At 50.7% G+C, this 23,553-nt stretch overlaps 1 protein-coding gene across 6 annotated transcripts in view; it reads right to left on the bottom strand.

The window, feature by feature from the left end:
- Positions 1-23,553, bottom strand: part of SLC4A5 (solute carrier family 4 member 5) — a 116,790-nt gene that overhangs the window by 27,331 nt on the left and 65,906 nt on the right. For all 6 annotated transcript variants that reach the window (XM_047781736.1, XM_047781737.1, XM_047781740.1 and 3 more), the window contains 9 exons: positions 20,429-20,484; positions 15,567-15,724; positions 14,654-14,741; positions 13,285-13,439; positions 12,598-12,795; positions 10,901-11,075; positions 7,826-7,959; positions 6,880-7,151; positions 769-827 (listed from right to left, as the gene is read on the bottom strand). In XM_047781736.1, coding sequence (XP_047637692.1) covers positions 769-827; positions 6,880-7,151; positions 7,826-7,959; positions 10,901-11,075; positions 12,598-12,795; positions 13,285-13,439; positions 14,654-14,741; positions 15,567-15,724; positions 20,429-20,484 — 1,295 coding nt within the window. The remainder of the gene's footprint in view (positions 1-768; positions 828-6,879; positions 7,152-7,825; positions 7,960-10,900; positions 11,076-12,597; positions 12,796-13,284; positions 13,440-14,653; positions 14,742-15,566; positions 15,725-20,428; positions 20,485-23,553) is intronic.

The following is a 23,553-nucleotide window of genomic DNA, read 5'->3' as shown; positions in this document are numbered from 1 at the left end:
AGGTTAAGTTGCCACTGAGAGCAGTCAGCTGCCTTTGCAGGTGTAACTTAAGGAGCAACCTTAGGGACATTAGAAGTCCCAAAGTCTCCCCTGGGCTGACCAGGTTTTGGATTTCCCACCAACAGTACCACTTAGGCTAGGTGCTGTCCTTGAGAGCCACTGCTCATCATTGGGAAAGGCAGGCTAGACCTGGGGCACTCGGGGTTGCAGGAGTGCAAAGGACAGATCAGATTCAGAGATGGGGGAGCATTAATAAGTGTTCTAGGGATGGGGGGTAACATGGTTGGGTAGGAACAGGGACTCCTAGGAAGAAAGGTGAGTGGGGGCAAAAAAGGCAAAGAAGGTAGAAAGATGGGCGGGAAACTGTTTACCAATTTGTTCAGCCCCGTCCACCATTCCTCACCTCGGTGTATGTGTGTGCATGCGTGTGTGTGTGTGTGTGTGTGCATGCGTGTGTGTGTGTGTGTGTGTGCATGCGTGTGTGTGTGTGTGTGTGTGTGTGTGTGTGTGTGTGTGTGAAAAAGAGAGAGAGTAGGGAGGGAGGGAGGAGAACATTTATAGATTTAATAGAATGAGATAAAATGCGATTTTGGCAGTATACACTGAAAATCAAAATGCGCATTTACACAGCTCTGCAAGTGGCCCTGGTGTGCAGCGGGGTTGACGTCTGCAAGTCTGGGTCACAGTAAGATGGTCACAGTTTCCCAACTCTTCTCCCCTCAAACAAAAGCCTCCAAAGAACGTCTGACCTAAGAGGAAAGCACTTACCAGAGAAGTGTTGGTGTTTGGTGGCAGCGTGGCTGAAGCATTGAACGCGGTTGTATTCGCTGTGGATGAGCACAGGGCGTGGGGCTGGGTCAGCAGCTGCTGGCTGGGAAGCCTGCGACCCCACCCAGGGCCCCCACCCCTTCCCGTCTCCCTCCAGGTCCTTAGAGCCAAGGACTGGGGTTCATTGTCAGCTGCCCCTCTCCCCTCTCCTTACTTAGCCCAGGGTGGGCGTGGGTGGCGGGGCTGGAGCCCCGGGGCCACAGCTCTGACAGACTGGCTGAGCCAGGTCAGGACAGCTCCCAACTGACACTGAAGGGCTGGCTGTACGAACTGAACCAAAGAACCTTCTGCGGAGACAAAATGCTAATACGAGCTGGGGAATAATGTGCCTTGTGAATCGCCGATACCCACTTGAGCAAAGTCTGTGCTCTTAGACTTAAAAAAAGTTTCCAAGAACGTACTCTTTGCCATGCCCTAGGCCAAACCCTTACACACATCATCTTGCTAAGTTCCTAAATCCCCAAGAAGCACCCCCCATTTTCAAGATGAGGTAACTGAGGTCCAGAGAGGCTATGCAACCTGCCCACTGCCCAAGGTCACACACCTGGTACTTGGAGGAGCCATTATCCAGTCCAGGATCCCAGCTCCACACAGCCAGCCTCCTGCCCTGCCCTGCTCCCCTCACACACACACTTCCTTTCTCTCCTGCCCTGTCCATATGTGATTTTTTTTTTGTCTTTTGTCTTTTTAGGGCCGCACCCGCGGCATATGGAGGTTCCCAGGCTAGGGGTTGAATTGGAGCTACAGCTGCTGGCCTACACCACAGCCACAGCAACGCCGGATCTGAGCCGCATCTGTGACCTACACCACAGTTCACAGCAACGCCGGATCCTTAACCCACTGAGCGAGGCCAGAGATCGAACCTACAACCTCATGGTTCCTAGTTGGATTCGTTTCTGCTTCGCCACGAAGGGAACTCCCATGTGAGGTTTTTTTTTTTTTTTTGGTCACGTGGGCCTGTAAAAACTCCTCGATTATCTGCTCTAATCTGCCCTTTAAATGCAAGGTGAGGAAAATTAAACCTGGGTCCAGGACCTGAAGAGAATCAGGAACCCAAAGGTGCAGCTCTCAGCTATTCCTACCACAGGTCTTGTCTGTGTTCCCTGCCCTGCGGCCTTGGTGGCCCAAAGTAAGTGGGCAGAGGATGATCCCCTTCCGGGACCTGAGATGAGTTGAGAGGAACTGGGAGATGTGGCCATTTATTAAAAAGGCAGCTTTGCAGGGCTGCTGGTTGCCCTCTTTCTTGCTCCTGCGCTGCATGGGTAGAGGAGAAGGGCCAGGTCCTCTCGCCTTCATCCTCCAGGTGAAGGCCCAGCCAGTTGGCCGGCAATAACCTGAAATGCATCATTTGGCTCCTGCTGGCTGTGCTTGGGAACCCAGAGGGAATAAGAGGCTATGCTAGAAGCTTCCTTCAACCTCCACCAAACAGGGGGAGGGGATGCGATCACAGAGCCTTCTATGTTGACCACATTTTTTTTTTCTTTTTATGGAGGTTCTCAGGCTATGGGTCGAATCGGAGCTGCAGCTGCCAGCCTACACCACAGCCGCAGCAACACGGGATCCAAGCCACATCTGAGACCTACACCACAGCTTTACGGCAACGCCGGATCCTTAACCCACTGAGCAAGGCCAGGGATCGAACCCACATCCTCATGCATACTAGTCAGGTTCCTTACTGCTGAGCCACAACAGGAACGCCTATGGTGCCCACTTCTAAGGCAATTAGGGCTAGGAATGGCTAGGGAATTCAGTCTTGACCCAGGGCAGAATATTCCGGGAAGTTACAATTATTGTGAAGCACACGTCACTTAAGAGAAATCGGGGACACATGCTGCCTTTCCTCACACCTCCGACTGAAAGAACACCAGGCACAGGTAACAGAGGAGCAGAGAAGGTGGGCAGGAAGGCTGCCTCGGGGCTGCCCACACAGAGGTCAGAGGACTCCCAGCCAACGCCGGAGCCTGGCACGTGCAGACACATGCCCTTCCATGGCCCAGGGTTGTCAGACCAGACATTCCTTTGGTGTCCCCTGCTTAGGCTAAGCCATTCTTTTATATCGAAGGAACTTTGTAAGGTTTATCAGAAAGCCACTTTGAGATGAAGAAGGAAGAACTATAACATGGAAAATCCCAGAAAGAGTTTGAGAATCAATTATTTTAAAATGCTAGTGTTTACAAAGTGGTACTCACTTGGGATTGAAAGCAGCCAAGTCAGTGTGTGCAGCATCCATGAATAGAATACAAATAGTTACAATGGAAACAAGATTCGATTAAAAAGAGTGCCCCCAAACAAGCTCTGATGACAAAGAGTGACAAAGAGTGATAGCGTGTCACAGTTGAACTGGGTTTTGCAGTAACACTTGGAATGGGAAACAATTAGTCAACAAGTAGCCCGTGGCCTGGAAAAGAAACGGTCCTCAGTCGGCTCCCCCTGCCCCAGTGTCCTAAACATCTAGCATTTTCCTTTTCACATCCTCCTAATCAAAACTAACTTTCCTGTTTCCAATTCCTTTTTCTCTTTGTAAAGAAACTGAAAACCTAACCTCACAACAGTTAGTTGCTAACAGTGACTCAGTTCAGCAGAGCGGTCATTCTCAGACTTAAGCAGGCAGGACAATCACCCAGACGGCTTGTTAATAAGGCTGGCTCTCCCCTAAAGTTTTTGATTCGGCAGGTTTGGGGTGGGGCCTGAGAATCTGCATTTCCAGTAAGTTCCCAGATATTGCTTCTGCTGTTCCGGGGAACACACTCTGAGAACCATGGTAATAGCGTGATCCAAAAGAAACAGGTGACATCAGGGCAAGGCCAGAAGGGATGCTATTTAGAGGCAGGTGGATTCTCTTATGGTCCTCAAATCCTACTTGATATGCTCTTCTATGCCTACATTCCCTGTTCCCAGGGTGCCCCTATGTTTGGTTTCTCCTGTGGACAGATGATTCTCAGAATGGTCAAAGCTCCACAAATGACCCCAGAATTTGGACCATTTCTGTAAGAGATCAAGAATGAGTACTTCTAGGAGTTCCCGTGTGGCTCAGTGGTTAACAAATCCTACTAGGAACCATGAGGTTGCGGGTTCGATCCCTGGCCTCGCTCAGTGGGTTAAGGATCCGAGGTTGCTGTGAGCTGTGGTATAGGTCACAGATGCGGCTCAGATCCTGGGTTGCTGTAGCGTAGGCTGGCGGCGACAGCTCCGATTAGACCCATAGCCTTGGAACCTCCATATGCTGCGGGTGTGGCCCTAAAAAGACCAAAAAAAAAAAAAAAAGAATGAGTACTTCTAAAAGCTCATTTGTGGGAACATTTGTCTTCAGTGCAATGGATCCACAGTCCAGAGGGCATGAACAGAAAATGAGAGTGCCCTGATGGGGCTTAGCCCACAGAGGTGGGGTTTGCTCTAGAGCCTATGACAAGAGCTTGCAGGCTGGATGGCCACAGTCCCCTGGGCAAGCATCCCATCCTCGCTCAGGACAAAGGACAGCCTCACCTAGTGCTGGATTTCTGTGGAATAACTCAAAATTAATCATAGAAAAGAAGAAAGAAAAAAATTAAGTCTAGACATCTTTACAAATTCAGTGCAGGACAGAGAGTGAAACGGTACAACTAAAACTGTATTTCCTGAGGTCGGAGCAATTTTATCTTTTTTTGTATTTTTATTTTTTAATTAATTAATTTTGGCTTTTTTTTTTTTGGCTGCACCTACGGCATATGGAAGTTCCTGGGCTAGGGGTCGAATCAGACCTGTAGCTGCTGGGCTACACCACAGCCACAGCAATGAGGGATCTGAGCTGTGTCTATGACCACAGCTCACAGTAATGCCGATCCTTAACCCACTGAGCAAGGCCAGGGATCAAACCCGAGTCTTCATGGATACTAGTCGGGTTCATTACCACTGAGCCATGATGGGAACTCCAGAACAATTTTATCTTTACAGACCTAAAGTATAGCACACAATAATTGTGCAACGAATGTTTTCGGCTCACTTATGATCATTTTTTTTATCAATTGTATGTATTTAGGTCTTGAACCACACAATATCTACTTATGTCAAACTCCAGCCCAATAAGAAAATCTCATAAGCATTCCATGAGTCCAGCAGGGCCAGCATTGCTATCCCTCTGTTACAGCTAGGAAACCTGACATTTGGTGTGACCTTGGGTGTCTCTGGGCCTCAGTTTGCTCTGTGAGTCCAGCTTGGTGGTGCTAGGAGGTAGTGGATGGCTTTCCAGGCCTTGCTCCATAGCATCCTGGGCACTCTGGCCACATCTCGCTGAAAGCTCCTACAGGCACGATTAGGTCTGTGAAGGAGGCCAGTGGTTCAATTATGGAAAATCCTAACTTTTTATTTTTTGCTTTTTAGGGTCACACCCAAGGCATATGGAGGTTCCCAGGCTACAGGTCCAATGGGAGCTACAGCTGCCAGCCTACACCACAGCCACAGCAACATCAGATCCGAGCCATGTCTTCGACCTACCCCACAGCTCATGGCAATGCCGGATCCTTAACCCACTGAGTGAGGCCAGGGATCGAACCCACAACCTCATGGTTCCTAGTCAGATTCGTTTCTGCTGTGCCATGGCAGGAACTCCAGGAAAACCCTAACTTTTGGTGAAATATTTTTGGTTGGAAAAGAACTCTACAGGAATGTCACTGGGTGTTACTGGGGTTGACCAGTTGGTTGATGCGGCTCCCACCCAATACAAGGATCTTTTTTATAATACTTTTAGTGGATGGACATCCAGGTAGTGTCCAACTAGCTTGCTACCACCTGACAGGGTCAATACCCCACAGGAGGGTGCTCTCACCACCATAAGTTTTACCTTGAATTCTGCCAACGTATGACTCACCAAAGCTTTTGCTTCTCAGCCCACGTTCTGCATCTTATAGCTACATGGGGTGAACCTGGCCTCTCTGTGACATGACAGTCCTTCTCTCCTACCTCTTTAAGAAGCCAAATCACCCCAGTTTCTCCAATCGTTCTTCTTTTTTTTTATGCTTCTTTTTTTAAAATGCTTTTTATGGAGGTTCCCAGGCTAGGGGTCTAATTGGAGCTACAGCAACACAGGATCCAAGCTGTATCTGGGAACTACACCACAACTCGTGGCAATGCCGGATCTTTAACCCACTAAGTGAAGCCAGGGATCGAACCCGCAACCTCATGGCTCCTAGTCAGATTTGTTTCCAATGCGTCACAATGGGAACTCCTCCAATCATTCTTTAATGACATGGTTGCCAGGCTCTCTTCTCCCCTGACTGGCCCTCTTCTTGGATGCGTCCCTATCTGTAGGGATGTGCATCCTTCTGGTGTGGACACATCGTCAGTGATGTGTCAGGGAGAGCTCAGGGTGTCATGTACTCACAGAGCTAGGAGGGACTATAGGCACCATCGGGTCTACCTCTGGCTGGAGCAGGAACCTCTGAGCCACATTCCTGACAGGTGTGGCCTCCACATCCCCCCAGACGGAGGTGAAGCTGCCTCCTTCCTTTCCTGGGGCATCGCTATCACTGACCTCTCCTGATTATAACCCTGGGCTCTCAATTGTTTTGTTGTTGTTGTTGTTTGTTTTTGCCTTTTCTAGGGCCACTCCTATGGCATGTGGAGGTTCCCAGGCTAGGGGTCAAATCAGAGCTGTAGCCGCCAGCCTACACCAGAGCCACAGCAACGTGGGATCTGAGCCGTGTCTGCGACCTAGACCACAGCTCACAGCAACCCCGGATCCTTAACCCACTGAGTAAGGCCAGGGATCGAACCTGCAACCTCATGGTTCCTAGTCGGATTCATTAACCACTGCGCCATGACAGGAACTCCTGGGCTCTCATAGTGCGACCCTCATTAGAGCTCCTGTCTTCTTGGTTTCCTTCCCCAAACTGGTTTAAGAAACTGTCTGTGCTCCTTTGGGATAGAAAGCCCTTGGCTGAACAGCTCCTCCTGAGCAGTCTCACTCTCCCACCTTTACGTAGAGAACCGGGGGTGGGGTGGGGTGGGGAGAGTGGATGGAAGAGGGGGAGTGGGTGGTGGGTGGGGGCCCAGGGCACCTCTGGGGTTACCGGTCACCTGTGTCGGGGGCCACGCACTCGCATTTGTAGGTAGTGATGGAGTCGGGCTTAAAGTTCATGTTGATGGGGTAGTACTTGAAGGCACCAATCATCTTCTTGATGGCATCATAGATGAAGATGAAGCTGATGAGGGTGGAGAAGCCCTCCTCAGTGAAGCGGGTGATATACTTGATGATGAAGCTGGCATCCGTGGCCACCAGGATAAGGCACTGGACAGCCGAGTGTAGGCCGATCCAGAGGCGGAACTCCATGTAGTCCAGGCCGTTGCCTCTGGAAGGCGGAGGGAAGTCACGGGCCTCCAGCCCAGGGCTCTTGGTGGTGCTTGGCTCCCCACACCCACCCTCCTGTGGCACAGATGCCCTTCTAGAAGCTTCTAGAGGACAGGGACACTTCCTGGGTGGGGTTGCTGGTCTTTGAGAATTTGGAGAAAGGATCTCGGGGGGCGGGGTGTGGACAGACAGGGGCTCACACGCTTCAGTTCTTACACATTTGGTGACAGACGCCCAGAGTGAATAAAAATGGAATTTCAGAATGACAGAGCTGGAGCAGGGCTTAGGAATGGGCTCATGTGAGGCACCTGAGCCCAGAGCTGCCTGAGTCAGGGGGCAGCCTTCTAGTTAACTTCCCACTTGAAATTTTTTATACGCTGCATTGACTTTTAAGTCATTGCTCACGAGCACATTGCTCATGAGCAGAGAGGTGTGCATTCTCTCCTCTCGTCTGGCCCGGCCTTTTCCCTGGGGGCTGTGCTAATATGCTCTAAGATGGCTTAAAGGCAGGGAGTAGAGGGAGTCAGGAGGTCTCCCCCAGCAGCACCTCCTATAGGTAAAGATGGCTTTGCTACCTCCTCGCCCTTCTTTCTTTTCGCGCTTTCCCCCACCCCAGCTTCAGTGTACTACCCCAATTGTTAGAGCAGGCACCGAGGGCCCCCCAGGGGCACCTACTTGCTGAAGTCAAAGAGAAGCTTCTCGAAGATGAGGATGGGCCCCGTGCTGCTGAGGATGATGAGAGGCTGTCCCGAGAAGAGGCAGAACAAGGAGCCAGCCATGGCAGTGCCCAGGAAACTCTCCATCACTCCCTGGCAGCATGAGGAGGGTGAGGCTCAGGAGAGGCCTGGGAAGGGGCCCCTTGACAGGCTAGATCCCAGTTTTCTCAGCAAGGGCCCAGACCACAGTTCATCCTCTCCTCCCCCAAGTTCTGCCCCCCATCTGACTCCACAACCCCCCAGGACTGCCAGCATCACTCTCTCTACTTCCGGGTCCCCCGTGACTTCCTTTTGGCACCCTAGGGCTTACAAAACAGGGCTGCCTACAGTTGGTGCTTGTTCCCATGCCTGTTCTCCTCCCAGAGGACCGCCCATTCATCCACCCAATCATTTATTCATTCAAACACCTGTTAGGTGCTTTTAGCGGTTGGAACATTCATTCATTCAAAGTACTTCAAGGGCCTGCTATCATCGGGCCTCGTGCTGGATACTGAGGGCCCGTGAGCAAACAAGGTAACACGTCTTCCTTCTAGTGGGAGATGCAGACAAGTACCCAGGCAACTTCCATTCATTTCTCAACCTCATCATTACTGATGTTTAGGTTGGATAATTCTTTGCCAGGGGAGGGGGGGGGGCTGTCCTGCGCATTGCACAATGTTTAACAGCATCCCTGGCCTCCACACACCAGATGCCAGAAACACCTCACTTCCCAGTTATAATCACTCAAACTGTCTCAAGACACTACCCAATGTCTCCTAGGGGTCAAATTATCTCTCTCTCTCTTTTTTTGTCTTTCAGTCTTTTGAGGGCCGCACTGCACTCTTGGCATATGGAGGTTCCCAGGCTAGGGGTCTCATCGGAGCTGTAGCTGCCGGCCTACGGCACAGCCACAGCCATAGCAACGCCAGATCCAAGCCTCGTCTGTGAACTACACCACAGCTCATGGCAACACCAGATCCTTAACCCACTGAGCAAGGCCAGGGACCGAACCTGCAACCTCATGGTTCCTAGTTGGATTCATTTCCACTGCACAGGATGGGAACTCCCAAAATCATTTCTTGTTAAGAATTTTTGGCACAGGGAACTCTGTTCAGTCTCTTGGGTTAGAACATGATGGAAGATAGTGTGAAAAAAAGAATGTGTGTATATATATATGTGTGTGCATGACTGAGTCACTTCGCTATACAGCAGGCATTGAAGGAACATTGTAAATCAACTCTACTTAAATAAAATTAATTAATTATTTTAAAAAAGAACGCCTGCTAAGGAGTGTGAGAAGCTGGGATGAGAAGTGGATGTTGTAGGAGTGCACAGGAAGCATGAAGAAGGGGCCAGGAAAGGCTCCTAACAGTTAGATTCATGGAGGGAGTTCCCATCTTGGCACAGCGGAAACGAATCCAACTAGGATCCATGAGGATGCAGGTTCGATCCCTGGCCTCGATCAGTGGGTTAAGGATCCGGTGTTGCCATGAGTTGTGGTGTAGTTCGAAGACATGGCTCGGATCCTGCATTGCTGTGGCTGTGGTGTAGGCTGGCAGCTGTAGCTCCAATTTGACCCCTAGCCTGGAAGCTTCCCTATGCCTTGGGTGCGGCCCTAAAAAGCAAACAAAACAAAACAAAACCAGTTAGATATATGGAAACTGAGACCCCCAAATTGAGAAGAGAATTGGCCAGGAGGCTAGGGTAAGGGGAGTGATGAGAAAGTGTGGGCCAGGAAGAGGGAACAGTGTTTTCAAAGGCTGGGGCTGAAAGGAAGCAGACCTTTGAAGGACTAAAAGATGAGGAGGATTGATGGAGAACAGAATGCAGATGGGCGAGGAGGACAGGTGTCTGAGAAAGAGAATACTGGGAAAAAGAAAAAGATAGAAAAGAAAAAGAAAAAAAAAGGAAAAAGAAGAAAAGAAAAAAAAAGAAGGAAAAAAAAAAGAATACTGGGAGACGAGGCTTGAGAGGCCAGTAGGACCATGGCATGAGGGTTATTCGGGGGAGCTGAGATTCATGAGTCGGTGATGCTGTGTGAATAGCTGGGTCAACCTATGGTGGCGCTCGTTGGCTGGGGAAGCAGCGGGTCTGGAGGGAAGATGATGGCCTTGCTGTTTGTGAGCTGGGAGATCCCAAGGGGCAGCTCTATGGACACACCCAGGAGGCAGCTGAATATTGAACCGGCTACTCAGGAGGGGGATGTGGACTGGAGGTAGGCACTCATCTCACTTTATCTGGGAAAATGGTGCTCTGAGCTCTACAGTAGTCCTATCCTGAAGGCCCTCACTGGAGAAGACTCTTGTCTGGGTCTCAGGCCAGCATCTCTGCTGAACTGTTTTCCCCAGGGAGACCTGTACTGTGTTCTGGTAGCAGTTTATGATCCTACTAAAAATGTCATAACTTCAAGCTAAGAATTTAGGGTTTGTTTTTTTTTTTTTTTTAAAGCGTGGGTAGAAGGCCATTATTAGCAATTCAATTAATTGTGCTAATCAAATTCATGGAAGCATCAGTGGGGAAAGTCACAAATAACAAGGCAGCTGCTTCCCTTTCCACATTCTACCTATTTATTTTTTATTTTTATTTTATTTTTTGCTTCTTAGGGCATATGGAGGTTCCCAGGCTAGGGGTCTTATTGGAGCTACAACTGCCAGCCTATGCCACAGCCACAGCAACCTCAGATCTGAGCCGCGTCTGCAACCTACACCGCAGCTCACAGCAATGCTGGATCTTTAACCCACTGAGCAAGGCCAGGGATCGAACCTGCAACATCATGGTTCCTAGTCAGATTCATTTCCACTGCGCCATGATGGGAACTCCTGATCTACTATCTTAAATTTGGTCTTTAGTAATATGGTTTCACTTTAGATTTTTTCATCATGTTGGCTTATTATTTTTTTGAAGGGTGAAGGATTACCAAACAGGATGGTCTGACCCTGGAAGGTAGATGACACGCAAACCTTGGTTTGGGGATTGCGGGGTGAGGCGCCTTACCACCCCCTGATGGCAGAAGATTTTTCTGAGGTTTGCGCTCGTGGCCCTGGCTCACACACACCTGATAATTATCAGTGGCATCCCCCAGAAGCCCACCAAAGGTGATTGCGTTGGTGATGCAGCCGAGGTAGATGAACAGGATGGCGGAGATGGACTGAATGTGGAAGCCATCATAAAAGTCGCTTGGGAACCAGGGCAGCTTCCTCTTGACATCCAGACACAGGCCACCGAAGAACCTGCTCAAGACAGACCCAGACACTTTCTCATCACAAACACCAGGGCAGGGGCAGAGCTAGTCACAGGAGCCTGCAGAGTCTGGGGTGAGGAAGGGAACTGGACTAAAGGAGGATGGGACAAGGGATCATTCCACCAGAACATGGAAGACCAGGGAAGAAATTTCCCTCTGTGGTGCAACACGATTGGCCTCATCTCTGCAGTGCCAGGTTGCAGGTTCAATCCCCAGCCCGGCACAGTGGGTTAAAGGATCCAGTGTGGCCACAGCTGCTGGTAGGTCATAGCTGTGGCTTGGATCTGATACCTGGCTTGGGAACTCCTTAGACCTCAGGGTGGCCAACCACAACAGCAACAACAACAACAAAACCCAGTGCAGCCCAGGGAAGAATTCTCTTGTTAGACTGGAAGTTTGTGGTTGGCACCACTTCCATGGAGAAGGGTGGCCGTACACAGCCTGGGTGGGAGAGGGAAGGCCTCATGGGAACATGTCTTGGGTTTGACCTGACATTCCACAGGGAATGGAAATCCTGGGGTCCCTGATCACCCTCAGGGGGCCTGTGCTTAGTAAACATAGGTGTGCCCAGCTTTAGGAGATGGAGAGATCCTGGCTTATAAGGGATTCATCAAGGGCAGATTCTGAACCATATAACAGGTTTCTTTGCCTTGTGGAACAAATGAGTGGAGAATTTTAGGTTTAGAGAGAGTGTTTATTGGGGATGCTATTCTCCCCGATAGCTACTAATGCAGTGCTTAGCATAGAGCTGGGCTTCTCAACTTTGGCACAACCGACATTTGGACTGGATAATCCTTTGCTGGGGGAAGGGCAGCCCTGTGCATTGGAGGGTATTGAGCAGCATCCTTGGGCTCCATCCACTAGATACCAATAGCATCTTCCTTCCAGTTGTGACAAAGCAAATATGTCTCTGGACATTGTCCAATGTCCCCTGGCTGATGATGGAGGTGGGGGTGGGTGGGTAAAGTTGCCTTCAGTTGGGGACCATTGGCTGGCAGAGAGTCAAGGGCATATAAAACATGACTCCCTTCTCAAAGTCATGATTTAGGAGTTCCCGTCGTGGCTCAGTGGTTAACGAATCCGACTAGGAACCATGAGGTTGCAGGTTCGATCCCTGACCTCGCTCAGTGGGTTAAGGATCCTGCATTGACGTGAGCTGTGGTGTAGGTTGCAGATGCAGCTCAGATCCTGCATTGCTGTGGCTCTGGCATAGGCCAGTGGATATAGCTTTGATTAGACCCCTAGCCTAGGAACCTCCATATGCCACGGGTGCGGCCCTAGAAAAGGCAAAAAGACAAACAAAAAACCCAAAAAACCTTGATTTACACATAGTTTTGCAGGGCCATGTCCCTTCCTAAATTGAGACCAACTCAAGTTATTCTAAGCTGGCAAAGAAACACAAGCCAGGGGAGTTCCTGTTGTGGCACAGCAGAAAGGAATCTGACTAGTTTCCATGAGGATGTGGGTTCGATCCCTGGCCTCGCTCAGTGGGTCAGGCTTGGAGTAGGCACCTTCCTGTCCAGATAAGCTCCTCCCCAACTTCATGCACGGTTGGCATCTCGCCGTCATCCCCGCTGCTCCCTCCGCCGGCCCCGCTGCCACCGCTGCCGCTGCCAGCACCACCGCCACTGCCTCCTGCAGGCCCTCCAAGGCCTCCAGCCACAGAGCCATTCATCTGGCCTGGCTCAGTCAAGGAGAACACAGATTTCCTGGAAGAAGAAAGGGGACAGGAGACAGTGGGCTCTCAGTCCTGGAAAGAGCTCAGCATAGCCAGGACTTTCCAGCTAAAATGATCAAATATCTTCAAATATAGAGAAAAATGCAGAAAATGATCGAGCAATACCCACAGGCGGCTCAGATTTTACAAATATTTGCATTCAGCACCTTTGCTTCTGAATTTTTTTAGACATAAAATGAAGCTGGATTCAATCACTTGTGATAGAACATGATGGAAAGTAATATGAGAAAAAGAATATATATATGCATGACTGGGTCACTTTGCTGTGCAGTAGAAATTGACAGAACATTGTAAATCAACTCTCCCTTGATAAACAAATTTTTTAAAAATGAAACTGAGGGGAAAAAATGTATAAACCCACATATGCTGACATTCTTCTTTCAAATCCCAAAACAGGAACGGATAGATGGAAAGCTCCCTCTGCATGGCTTCCCAACTTGCCACTGTCACTCACACACACCTCTTGTCAGCAGAAGGCACCTTCTTGGGTGGCTCGATTCGGATATTTGGATCCCACTCTCCAGGAGGAAGCACGATGACCTCATCCAGGAACTCATCAATCCCCGCAATCAGATCCTCCCGATTGCGGGCTTTGTATGCCACATCGCTGAAGAGCTGCAGGGAGAGAGGCAGAGGCAGAGGAAGGGCTGCTCCCTCACTGCTGGTGGGGGCACACCCCTTGTGTGTTCATAGAAAGGCCCTTGGAACCTTGGCTCCTGCTGCCAATTGCCCTCAGATTTTTGGTTTTTTTTTTTTTTCAGTCTTTTTGGGGCCACACCTGAAGCATATGGACGTTCCCAGGCTAGGGGTCAAATTAGAGCTGCAGCTGCCAGCCTACACCACAGCCACAATAACACCAGATCTGAGCCATATCTGCAACCTACACCACACCTCATGGCAACCCTTGATCCTTAACCTTCTGAGTGAGGCCAGGGATCAAACCTGCATCCTCGTGGATACTAGTTGAGATCTTAACCAATGGAACGCTTGCCCTCAGTTTTTGAGGTGAGAGCACAGCATGGCAGTGGAATGTGGTGCAGTGGGAACACAGGCCATGGGGCAAGGTGGCCCCTCCTGGACCTGAGGCCAGGTGTTGGTATTCCAGTGGTCAGACCAGGTTGAGTTACTTAACTTTTCCGTTCTCAGAGTCACAACAACGAGCTCATCAGAAACCCCGTGCTGAGCCCAGTCTGAGAAGCTCACATATCTCCGATCTGTTGGGAATGTCCCAGTGCTTCATCTTTGGAGGGTCAGGCTGCAGCCCCCCCACACTGTCTCCAGAGTGTTTCTGACTTAACAGGTCTGACTGGGTCATGCTCATGTTTAAAGTCCTCCGGGGTCCCTGTCACAGGGTGTGAGCCTTCAGCTCTGCAAGAGGGTCTGCGTAGTCTCTGCTCCCCTTTCCAGTGTCACCTCCTGCTCTCGAAGCTCTTACGCTAAGCAAGGAACTACTTCCATCCAGCCCCCTTGTCTCGGAGCGCTGGCCCTTGTTCACTTTTCCTGGAACACCTGCCTCCTAGGCTCGTGCTGGGCCCACCTAACTCCGGCTCGTCTTTCGCTTTAAAGCCCACAACTGTGTGAAGGGCCCCTGACTGCCTGGGCAGGTAGCACGAGGTTCATTCTAGGATCACAGGTCTGTCTCTCCCACTTGATCAGTGCTCCTAAAGGGCAATGACTATTCTCTCATTCTCATAATCCTCACACCCTGCACAGGGCCTGGCACACAGCAGGTGCTCCAATGTGCCTGTTGGATAAGTGAATGAATGAAGGCATGACATTTGATGCAGTGGCCATGACATTCAGGAGTACATGCATCTTGTGGCACTTACATCGTCTACCATGAGGGTTGCAATGGCACGGCCAATTTCATTGTAGGATTTTGCTCTCCCAGATGGTCCCAGCAGTATGAACAGAAATCTGCAACGAAGATGGAAGAGGAAAATGACAAGGAAAAATGGAAGCAGGTGGAGAGAAGTATTTTCTGGCATTAAATAGCATCATTTTTTTTTCTTTTTCCTGGCTATACTCTCAGCATGCAGAAGTTCCTGGGCCAGGGATTGAACCTGCGCCACAGCAGCGACCTGAGCCACAGCAGTGACAACACTGGATCCTTAACCTGCTGAGCCACTGGGGAACTCCCAATTCTTAACTTTCTAACTGGCCATGAACATGTCCCTTCCCACCTCTCGAGCCCTCATTTGCTTTGCAGAAACATTCTTCTTCACTCCTGCCTGAGCATCCTTGCCGTACTCTGGCCCCAGAGCCCACCCAACAGTATCTCTCCCAGCTATTGGCTATGTCTTTTTGCTTTTTTTAAAGAGCCGCACTCTTGGCATATGGAAGTTCCCAGGCTAGGGCTTGAATTGGAGCTACAGCTGCTGGCCTACACCACAGCCACAGCAACTCCAAAATCCGAGCCGTGTCTGCGACCTACACCACAGTTCATGGCAACACCAGATCCTTAGCCCACTAAGCGAGGCCAGGGATCGAACCTGCATCCTCATGGATACTAGTCGGGCTCGTTTCCATGGTGCCACAATGGGAACTCCCTAGTACTTCTTGTTTACAGTTATTTTAAATAAACTCTCTGAAATGCTTCCTGAGTCAGATGGCCCTCCCCAGCCAATTCCCTAATTTCCCTCTTGGTTTTCGGGGTGTCTCCAACAGCCCTGCTGGCTGACTGCATGGATCCCAGCTGGCTGCCCGAGGGATCATCTGGTGGATGGATTTCAACGGCTCTACCTGGTGGGAACAGGCACCTCGGTCACTCCCCCCAGCATGGCCGACTGGACGAGACGCACGAAGGCGATGAATGGCTGGTCCAGGAAGTCCACCTCGCCCACAAGCACGTTGGAGGCTTCTGAGTCTTTAGGGATCTTCTTCATGAATTTGTTTTTCCGCTGGGCAGGGAGGGGGACATGAGAGACCCATGGATACTCACGTGCAGTGGGTTCCATGCTCATTCCGCCCATGCTGACTGCAGGGGAGGCCTAACCTTATAAAAGTCTCCCAACGTTGCTCAAGAGACTGAAGGAAATCACCCAACACTCTCTCCCAGTCTGCAGATGAGGAGACGCAAAGGTGGTTCACCCCAGGGACCAACTAAGCCTTTTTATTTCTTTCATTTTTATTTTTTTGTCTTTTTGCCGTTTTTGGGGCCACCTGTGGCATATGGAGGTTCCCAGGCTAGGGGTTGAATCGGAGCTGTAGCCACAGGCCTATGCCAGAGCCACAGCTATGCGGGATCCGAGCCATATCTGTGACCTACACCACAGCTCACGGCAACGCCAGATCCTTAACCCACTGAGTGAGGCCAGGGATCGAACCCTCAACCTCATGGTTCCTAGTCGGATTTGTTAACCACTGAGCCACAACGGGAACTCCCAACTAAGCCTTTTCAGATGGGAAGGAACAGGCCAGGACTTGACCCCTGAGACCTTCCTTAATGGGTGAAAACTTTGTTTCACTGAAGTGTGAGCTGAGGGATCAGAGAAGAGCATGTGGACATCGGGCCCCATCCCGAAGCCTCCTGTGGCCCAAGCAGAGGGGCGTCTTGGCTCTTATGCTCCAGCTGGTCCGGGGCCTCCCTCTTTGCCTTCACCCCAGGGTGGCTGTGGGAGGAACAAGGCCATCCCAATGGCCAGAGTGGGCACACTGAGTTTTCTTTTGGTGACCAGCTTCCTGGTGGACAGGAAGCCCCAGAGCCTGCCTGCCAGTCAGTGGGAGACTTCATGCCCTAGTCACCCCTAGGGGACCTCATGGAAACTCAGAGGGTCTGAGGCTTTCCAGCTGAGACCATGGAAGTGCCCTCCCTCAGGCCCTCTGGCTGGTGTCTGTTCAGGGCAGGAGGGTCACAGAGGCAGAGTGAGTGGGGTCTGATTTGAGAGGTGCTGGAGATAAGCCCTCCACCCCAAATCGGTCCCACTCCCTGTGGTTAAGACTCTGAGTCCTCACTTAGGAGGAAGATGCCCAGGGATGGTCACAAACATGTCCCCCCGCCTTTATTTTTGCTTTTTAGGGCCACACCTGTGGAGGTTCCCAGGCTAGAGGTCCAACCGGGGTTGTAGCTGTTGGCCTATACCACAGCCACAAGTATGTGGGATCCAAGCCGCATCTGTGACCTACACCACAGTTCACAGCAACGCCGGATCCTTAACCCCACTGAGCGAGGCCAGGGATCGAACCCGCAACCTCATGGTTCCTAGTCAGATTCGTTTCCGCTGCACCACGATGGGAACTCCACAAACATGCCCTACTTAGTCTTTAACATCTTAGGGTGCATGAGTTTTTCCCTCTGGGCATCGAGGGGATGGGTCAGGGACAGAGATGGTTTCATAGAGGAGGAAGGGGCCGTTTGGGGAGGACAGGGCTGGTGGGAGTCCACAGTAGCCAACAAAGGAAGAAAGGGCCCAGAAGGCTGAGGCAAGAGCTACAGACGGAAAGAGCCCGCGGAAGCCAGAATTTGCCACCTGTTCCCCTTTGGTAGGAGTCCCTCCTGTGGGCATAGAAATGTTTGTTTCTCTAGACTCACAAACATAGAGAACAGACTTGTGGTTGCCAAGTGAGGTGGGGCAGGGGAGAGATGGACTGGGAGTCTGGGGTTAGTAGATACAAACTATTGCATTTAAAATGGATAAGCAATGAGGTCCTGCTGTACAGCACAGGGAACTCTATCCAATCTCTGGGGATAGACCATCATGGAAAGTAATATAAGAAAGGGAATGTATGGAGTTCTCGTTGTGGCTCAGTGGGTAACGACCCCGACTCGTATCCATGAGGATACAGGTTTGATCTCTGGCCCCACTCAGTTAAGGATCTGCTGTTGCCGTGAGCTCTGGTGTAGGTCACAGACATGGCTTGGATCTGGCGTTGCTGTGGCTGTGGTGAAGGCTGGCAGCTGTAGCTCTGATTAGACCCCCTAGCCTGGGAACTTCCACATGCCTCGGGTGTGGCCCTAAAAAATAATAAAAAAGAAAGAGAATGTATATATAGGTATGACTGGGTCACTTTGCTGTATAGCAGAAATTGGCATAACATTGTAAATCAACTATATTTTAATAAAAAAAAAATTTTTAAAGAGAAATGTTTCTTTCTCATAATCTCAGTGAAGATAGGGTCCTTCTGTCCCTGGAGAGGGGTCAGCTGTGGGCATGGCCATGGCCAAGAGGTCTCATCCCTTTGGGCCCAGAGCCATTTCCTGATTTGATTCATGGGAGCAGGATACATACTGGGCTGGGGTCCTTACAGCACTAGAAACAGATCGTGAGCAAGGACTACACACTTTGAATCTTCTAAATCCATTCAAAGGCACAAAACATCACAACCACTAGGACAACAGTCCCAAGGACCCTAACACAGTGAGAAGAAGCAAGGGCAGGAGTTAACAGGAAGGCCCGAATCCCCTCGACGCAGAAAGGCCCTTTGTCCTGGGCACAGTTCGCTGACTCCTAAGCAGGTTCTTCAGGATGGAGGGCTGGGTGTGCCAGGGCAGCCCCTGTCCCCCTGCCAGCTCCATGTCCCCGGGCCTCAGGCAGGAAGAGGTCAGAGGACGGGAAGAGCAGTGGGTGGCAGGAGAGGCTTGGAGGACAAGACTTTGAAAACTCTGGGGTGGCCCATGCAGTCCCCTGGAGAGAGAAGCTGAATTGGGACCTTGGTCGTCCCTTGCAGGTTGTGACCCTTGCAGGGTGGTGGCATCCTTGAAAAAGGCCGTACTGGTGTTCTGGCCACCCTGGCTTGCTGAAGGTCTGGACATGGGCTTGTCCAACCAGGGCTCTGCTGGCCCCACTGCCTGAACCCTGGACTCGGGTCCAGGTCTGCTGAGTCACTGCACACAGCCAGGCTGCTTAGATCCACACTCTGCTCTATGGGAACCACTGGCCTGCCCAGGGCCGAGGCAGAGTGATGAAGAAAGATGCACTTACAGAACACCCACTGTTGTACAAACTGTTGTCCCTACAATGAGCCATTGCTGCCGCAAATATTGAGAAGCAGCATCACCCAACCAGTTAGGAAGAGCTGGCTGCAGGTGCCTGGTGTTGGGCTCCAATCCCTAAATCCAAGGCAGTATTGCCTCAGGGGAAACAGTGGATAGTAATTTTTTTTTTTTTTTTAGTGCCACACTCACAGTGTGGAAGAGCCCAGGCTAGGGGTTGAATCGGAGCTGTAGCCACCGGCCTACACCACAGCCACAGCAACGCCAGAGCTGAGCCACGTCTGTGACCTACACCACAGCTCATGGCAATGCCAGATACTTAGACCACTGAGAGAGGCCAGGGATCGAACCCACATCCTCACGGATACTAGTCGGGCTCGTTAACGCTGAACTACAGTGGGAACTTCTAGAGGATAGTATTCTTGTAACCACTTAGACATTTATTAAAATAGGTTGTGAAAAGCTATTACTAGGCAATGCTTTCTTATCACAGCTCCTCTCTCCGTGCACGTGACTACAGTTAAGTTGGGCTCTTTTCTAGATAATATTCCAGAATATTTGTTCCTAAGTCACTCCCAAATTAAGGGTGCTAGAATCGGACTGCCTGGATCAAATCATGATTCTGTCACTTTTCAGCTGCATGAACTTGGGCTTATTTAACTGCTTTAAGCCTTTATGTTCTCAGCTGCAGAGTGAAGATGACACAGTACCTTCATGATGCCCAGAAAATGTTCCCCACATGGCGTCGTGCCTGCACATGCGGACCTCAAATGTTGGTTGATGCTGTTATTATTGTTATTTTGTTATTTTGGCCATCAAAGGACCCTCGAGACGCTGACATGAGGGAACGCTCTTGTTTCGCCTTCCACCAAACTTGGGGGTGCCTTCAAGCCCTGGAGTTCACCCAAGCTCTTGAGGAATCTGTGCCAAATTTCAGGTTTCCTTCATGACCTCACTTCCCCCCACCCTCCATCCCTGGGGGCACAGGAAAGGGAGCCGTAGGACTTTCTGCCCCTGAGATGTGCAGTGTTTGGAATTGAGGGCAGCTTCCCGCGGGCTTCCCTCAGGGTCATAGTCATGGGGGCCTTAGAACTGGGACTCAGCTGATCTCATCGAGGAGGTTTCAGCCAAGCTGGTGGGAGACAAGAACTTGACTTTATCTTGCACTAGCCAAGGAGAAGATACTACTGGGACAGTCTAGTTGATTCACTAGACTGAATTTTTTTTAGAGCCACACCCACAGTGTGGAAGAGCCCAGGCTAGGAGTTGAATCAGAGCTGTAGCCACCAGCCTACACCACAGAGAGGCCCCAGTGCTTTTCTCTACCAGCCCAAGTCCCCACTTCATCACTGAAAGTGCCTGTGGGTCATGGAGGAGCTGGAACTCCATGTGGCAGTCTTTCTCCAATAAACCCCAAGGACAGGGACAGCTGGCATCTCATCTGACCACTCTCCTCTCTCCCCTACTCCTCCCAGGGCCTGGCACAGAACCAGCCCTTCAGTGACCACTGGGCAGAGGCACCAAGGAGCCCAGAGCCCCACCTGGGTCCTTCCTGGGGATTCCCACTTTTTCATGGGGGTGCAGTTTCACCTGTTGGGGCTCCCTACCCCTAAAACCTAAGGTGGCATCCTGCCCTGGCCTGTATTGCAGCCAAGTGCAGGGGCTTTACTACCTGATCTGTATTTGGAGTGAGAGAAATATCATTCATGCTTCTGCTCTGGGCATGACCTAGGAGAGAAGGAAAAAAAGGTCCATCAGGGGAAGCCAGGTTCTCATAGGTCCTTTTTTCTTGGTCGCTACACAAGCTTTTCTCATCATCACAAACAAAGCAAACCCCCCCCCCCCCCCCCCGAATCCTGCAGTCCCTTTCAGCAAGCATCCTCTCTTTTCCCATCTTTTCAATGGCAGCTTTTTAATTTAATTTGTTTTTTTTTGTTTTGTTTTTTGTTTTTTAGGGCCGCACCCATGGCACATGGAAGTTCTCAGACTAGGGGTCAAATCAGAGCTACAGCTGCTGGCCTATGCCACAGCCACAGCCACAGCCACAGCAACATGGGATCCGAGCTGTGTCTGTGACCTACACCACAACTCATGGCAACGCTGAATCCTTAACCCACTGAGCAAAGCCAGGAATCGAACCCACCTTCTCATGGTTCCTAGTCAGATTCGTTTCTGCTGCGCTGCAACAGGAACTCCAGCAGCAGCTTTTTTAAAAGAGTTGCTGGACCCCAGGTCCCACTGCTTCCTTCTCACTCCTCAGTCTGCTGTGCTCTGGTCCCAGCCCTGCATGCCACCTTCTGGGGCAAAGACTAAGCTGTCTGCTCAGTGTCAGCCCGGGAGGTGGGGAGGGACACAGACACGCTGTCGGCTGAGAGGCCAGGTGTCCCAAAGCTTGGGCTTCATTGGAGAAAGAGCCTCTGTGGCCCATGTGAGGTTTTAAAGAGGGCTGGGGATTGGGGCTGGCAGAGGGAAGGGGCTCCCCTGGGAGAACAGTGGTGGTCAACCACTCAAGCTTCCCCGTAGCTCCCCCCTGCCCCCCGGACCCACCACTAAGGCAGGAGAAGGTCAGTGCCCATGTCACCCTTCAGTGTCTTCCCTTCACCAGCTGTTTGTGTCCTTTGTTCTAAAGAACACACTCTTCCAGAGTTCCCGTTGTGGCTCTGCAGAAACAAACCCGACTAGGATCCATGAGGACACAGGTTCGATCCCTGGCCCTGCTCAGTGGGTTAAAGGATCTGGTGTTGCTGTGAGTTGTGGTGTAGGTCACAGTTGCAGTTTGGATCTGGTGTGGCTGTGGTTATGGTATAGGCTGGTAGCTGCAGTTTGCATTTGACCTCTAGCCTGGGAACTTCCACATGCCATGGGTGTGGCACTAAAAAGAAAAAAAATCCAAACAAACAAACAAAAAAACCACCCACAAAAAAACAAAAAAATAAACACCCTCTTTCTCCCCCTGGCTACTGGAAAGCTCCTATTTATTCTCCAAGACTCAGGCAAGTGTCTTCTCCTCTCTTGAGTCTTCCCAAGTGCCACCTTGAGGTGGGAAGGGGTGTGCACTGAAAGCTGTAATCACTTATTCATGCCTTTTATACGGGTCCCCACCACAGCAGTGTGGGCATGGAGCAAATAACTGAGCAGACAGCTCGTCCCAAAGCCACTCACTGCCTACTGAGTGCCAGTATCCCACGGAGGAATAACCCAAGCCAGGGGAGACTGACAGCATCCTGGGGTAATAGAGAGAAAAGACCACTGCAAACCCCTGCTGCGGCCAAGGTCAGGTTGCCCCTCACCAAGGTGTCCCTCCAGCCTGATCAGGGGCACAGCCCTGGGCTGTGCATGTTCCTAGCTGGTCATTTTAGTAAAAGCATTTAAAGGAAAGTACTCCTTGGAGTTCCCGCTGTGGTGCAGCAGGATTGGTGGCCTCTTGGGAGTGCTGGGACCCAGGTTCCAGCCCTACCAGCACAGTTGGTTAAGGACCTGGCATTGCTGCAATTGCAGTTTAGGTCGCAATTGTGGCTTGGATTTGATCCCTGGCTCAGAAACTCCATGTGCTTCAGGGCACCCAAAAAAGAAAAAAAAAACAAATAAATAAAATAAAGGAAGGTACTCCTTCACACTGTTTTTTCTTTTCTTTTCACAAATCCCCTCTTTTCTTGGCCTCCCTGCTCACTTGTCTGTTCATCCCTGATGAATTACCTAAAAAAACCCCATGCAGCTCGCCAGCCCCTTCTCACACTTTCCCATTCCTCAGGGGGCTGCAGCTCTGCCAGTGTTTCACTGTCGTGGTGGCCCAGGAATGTTCCAGGGAGGGGAACATTCTCTGACTGTCCTGGGGGGAAGGACTTACCCTGTTTTTAATTCTGTTTCTGGGAAGACTTCTCACCCCAAACAAGGCCAATGACCAGCGTAGTGAGAAAAAAGGCATAGACTAAGTGAAAAAATGCCTAAGACACAGAATTGGGGTTTTGATTTTTTTTTTTTAATGAGACTTGCAATGTTTATTTCAGGTTCTCTCTTGTTTTTTTTTTTTTTTTGTTTGTTTGTTTGTTTGTTTTTGTCTTTTGAGGGCCGTACCCGTGGCATATGGAAGTTCCCAGGCTAGGGGTCAGTCGGAGCTACAGCTGCTGGCCTATGCCAGAGCCACAACAGGGCCAGATCCTAGCTGTGTCTGTGACCTACACCACAGCTCCTGGCAGCGCCGGATCCTCAACCCACTGAGTGAGGCCAGGGATTGCCCCTGAAACCTCATGGTTCCTAGTTGGATTCGTTTCCCCTGCTCCACGACGGGAATTCCAGATTTTTTTCTTTTTTGCCACACAGGCAGTATGTGGGAATTCCTGGGCCAGGAATTGAACCTGCGCTGCACAGCAGCAACCAGAGCCACAGCGGCAAGAACGCAGAAGTCGCAACCCGCTAGGCCATCAGAGCACTCCCAGAATTTCAAGCTACCTTTTTTTTTCTTTTCTTTTTTTGACCACCCCGAGGCATATGGAGTTCCTGGGGTAGGGATCAAATCCAAGAAGTAGCTGCAGCCTAAGCTGTAGCTGTGGCAATGCCCCATCCTTAACCCTCTGTGGGGGGCCGGGGATCAAACCTGCATCCCAGTGCTCCCAAGGTACACCGATCCCGTTGAGCCACAATGGGAACTCCAGAATTGGGCATTGATTATGACGGGAACTTGACTTAGAGCTGCATTTTTTGGAGTGATTATTTAGAAAATGATGGTAATAAGTTAGTCTCTGCGGGCAGCCCAGGTTTATTTCTCCTGACGCCTGAGAATTCCAGCCACAGCCTGGG

The sequence above is a fragment of the Phacochoerus africanus genome, chromosome 5 (genome assembly GCF_016906955.1).
Source record: "Phacochoerus africanus isolate WHEZ1 chromosome 5, ROS_Pafr_v1, whole genome shotgun sequence".
Classification (NCBI taxonomy): domain Eukaryota; kingdom Metazoa; phylum Chordata; class Mammalia; order Artiodactyla; family Suidae; genus Phacochoerus; species Phacochoerus africanus.
The sequence above is the reverse complement of the archived record's forward strand: the minus strand, read 5'-3'. Positions and strand labels throughout refer to the sequence as shown.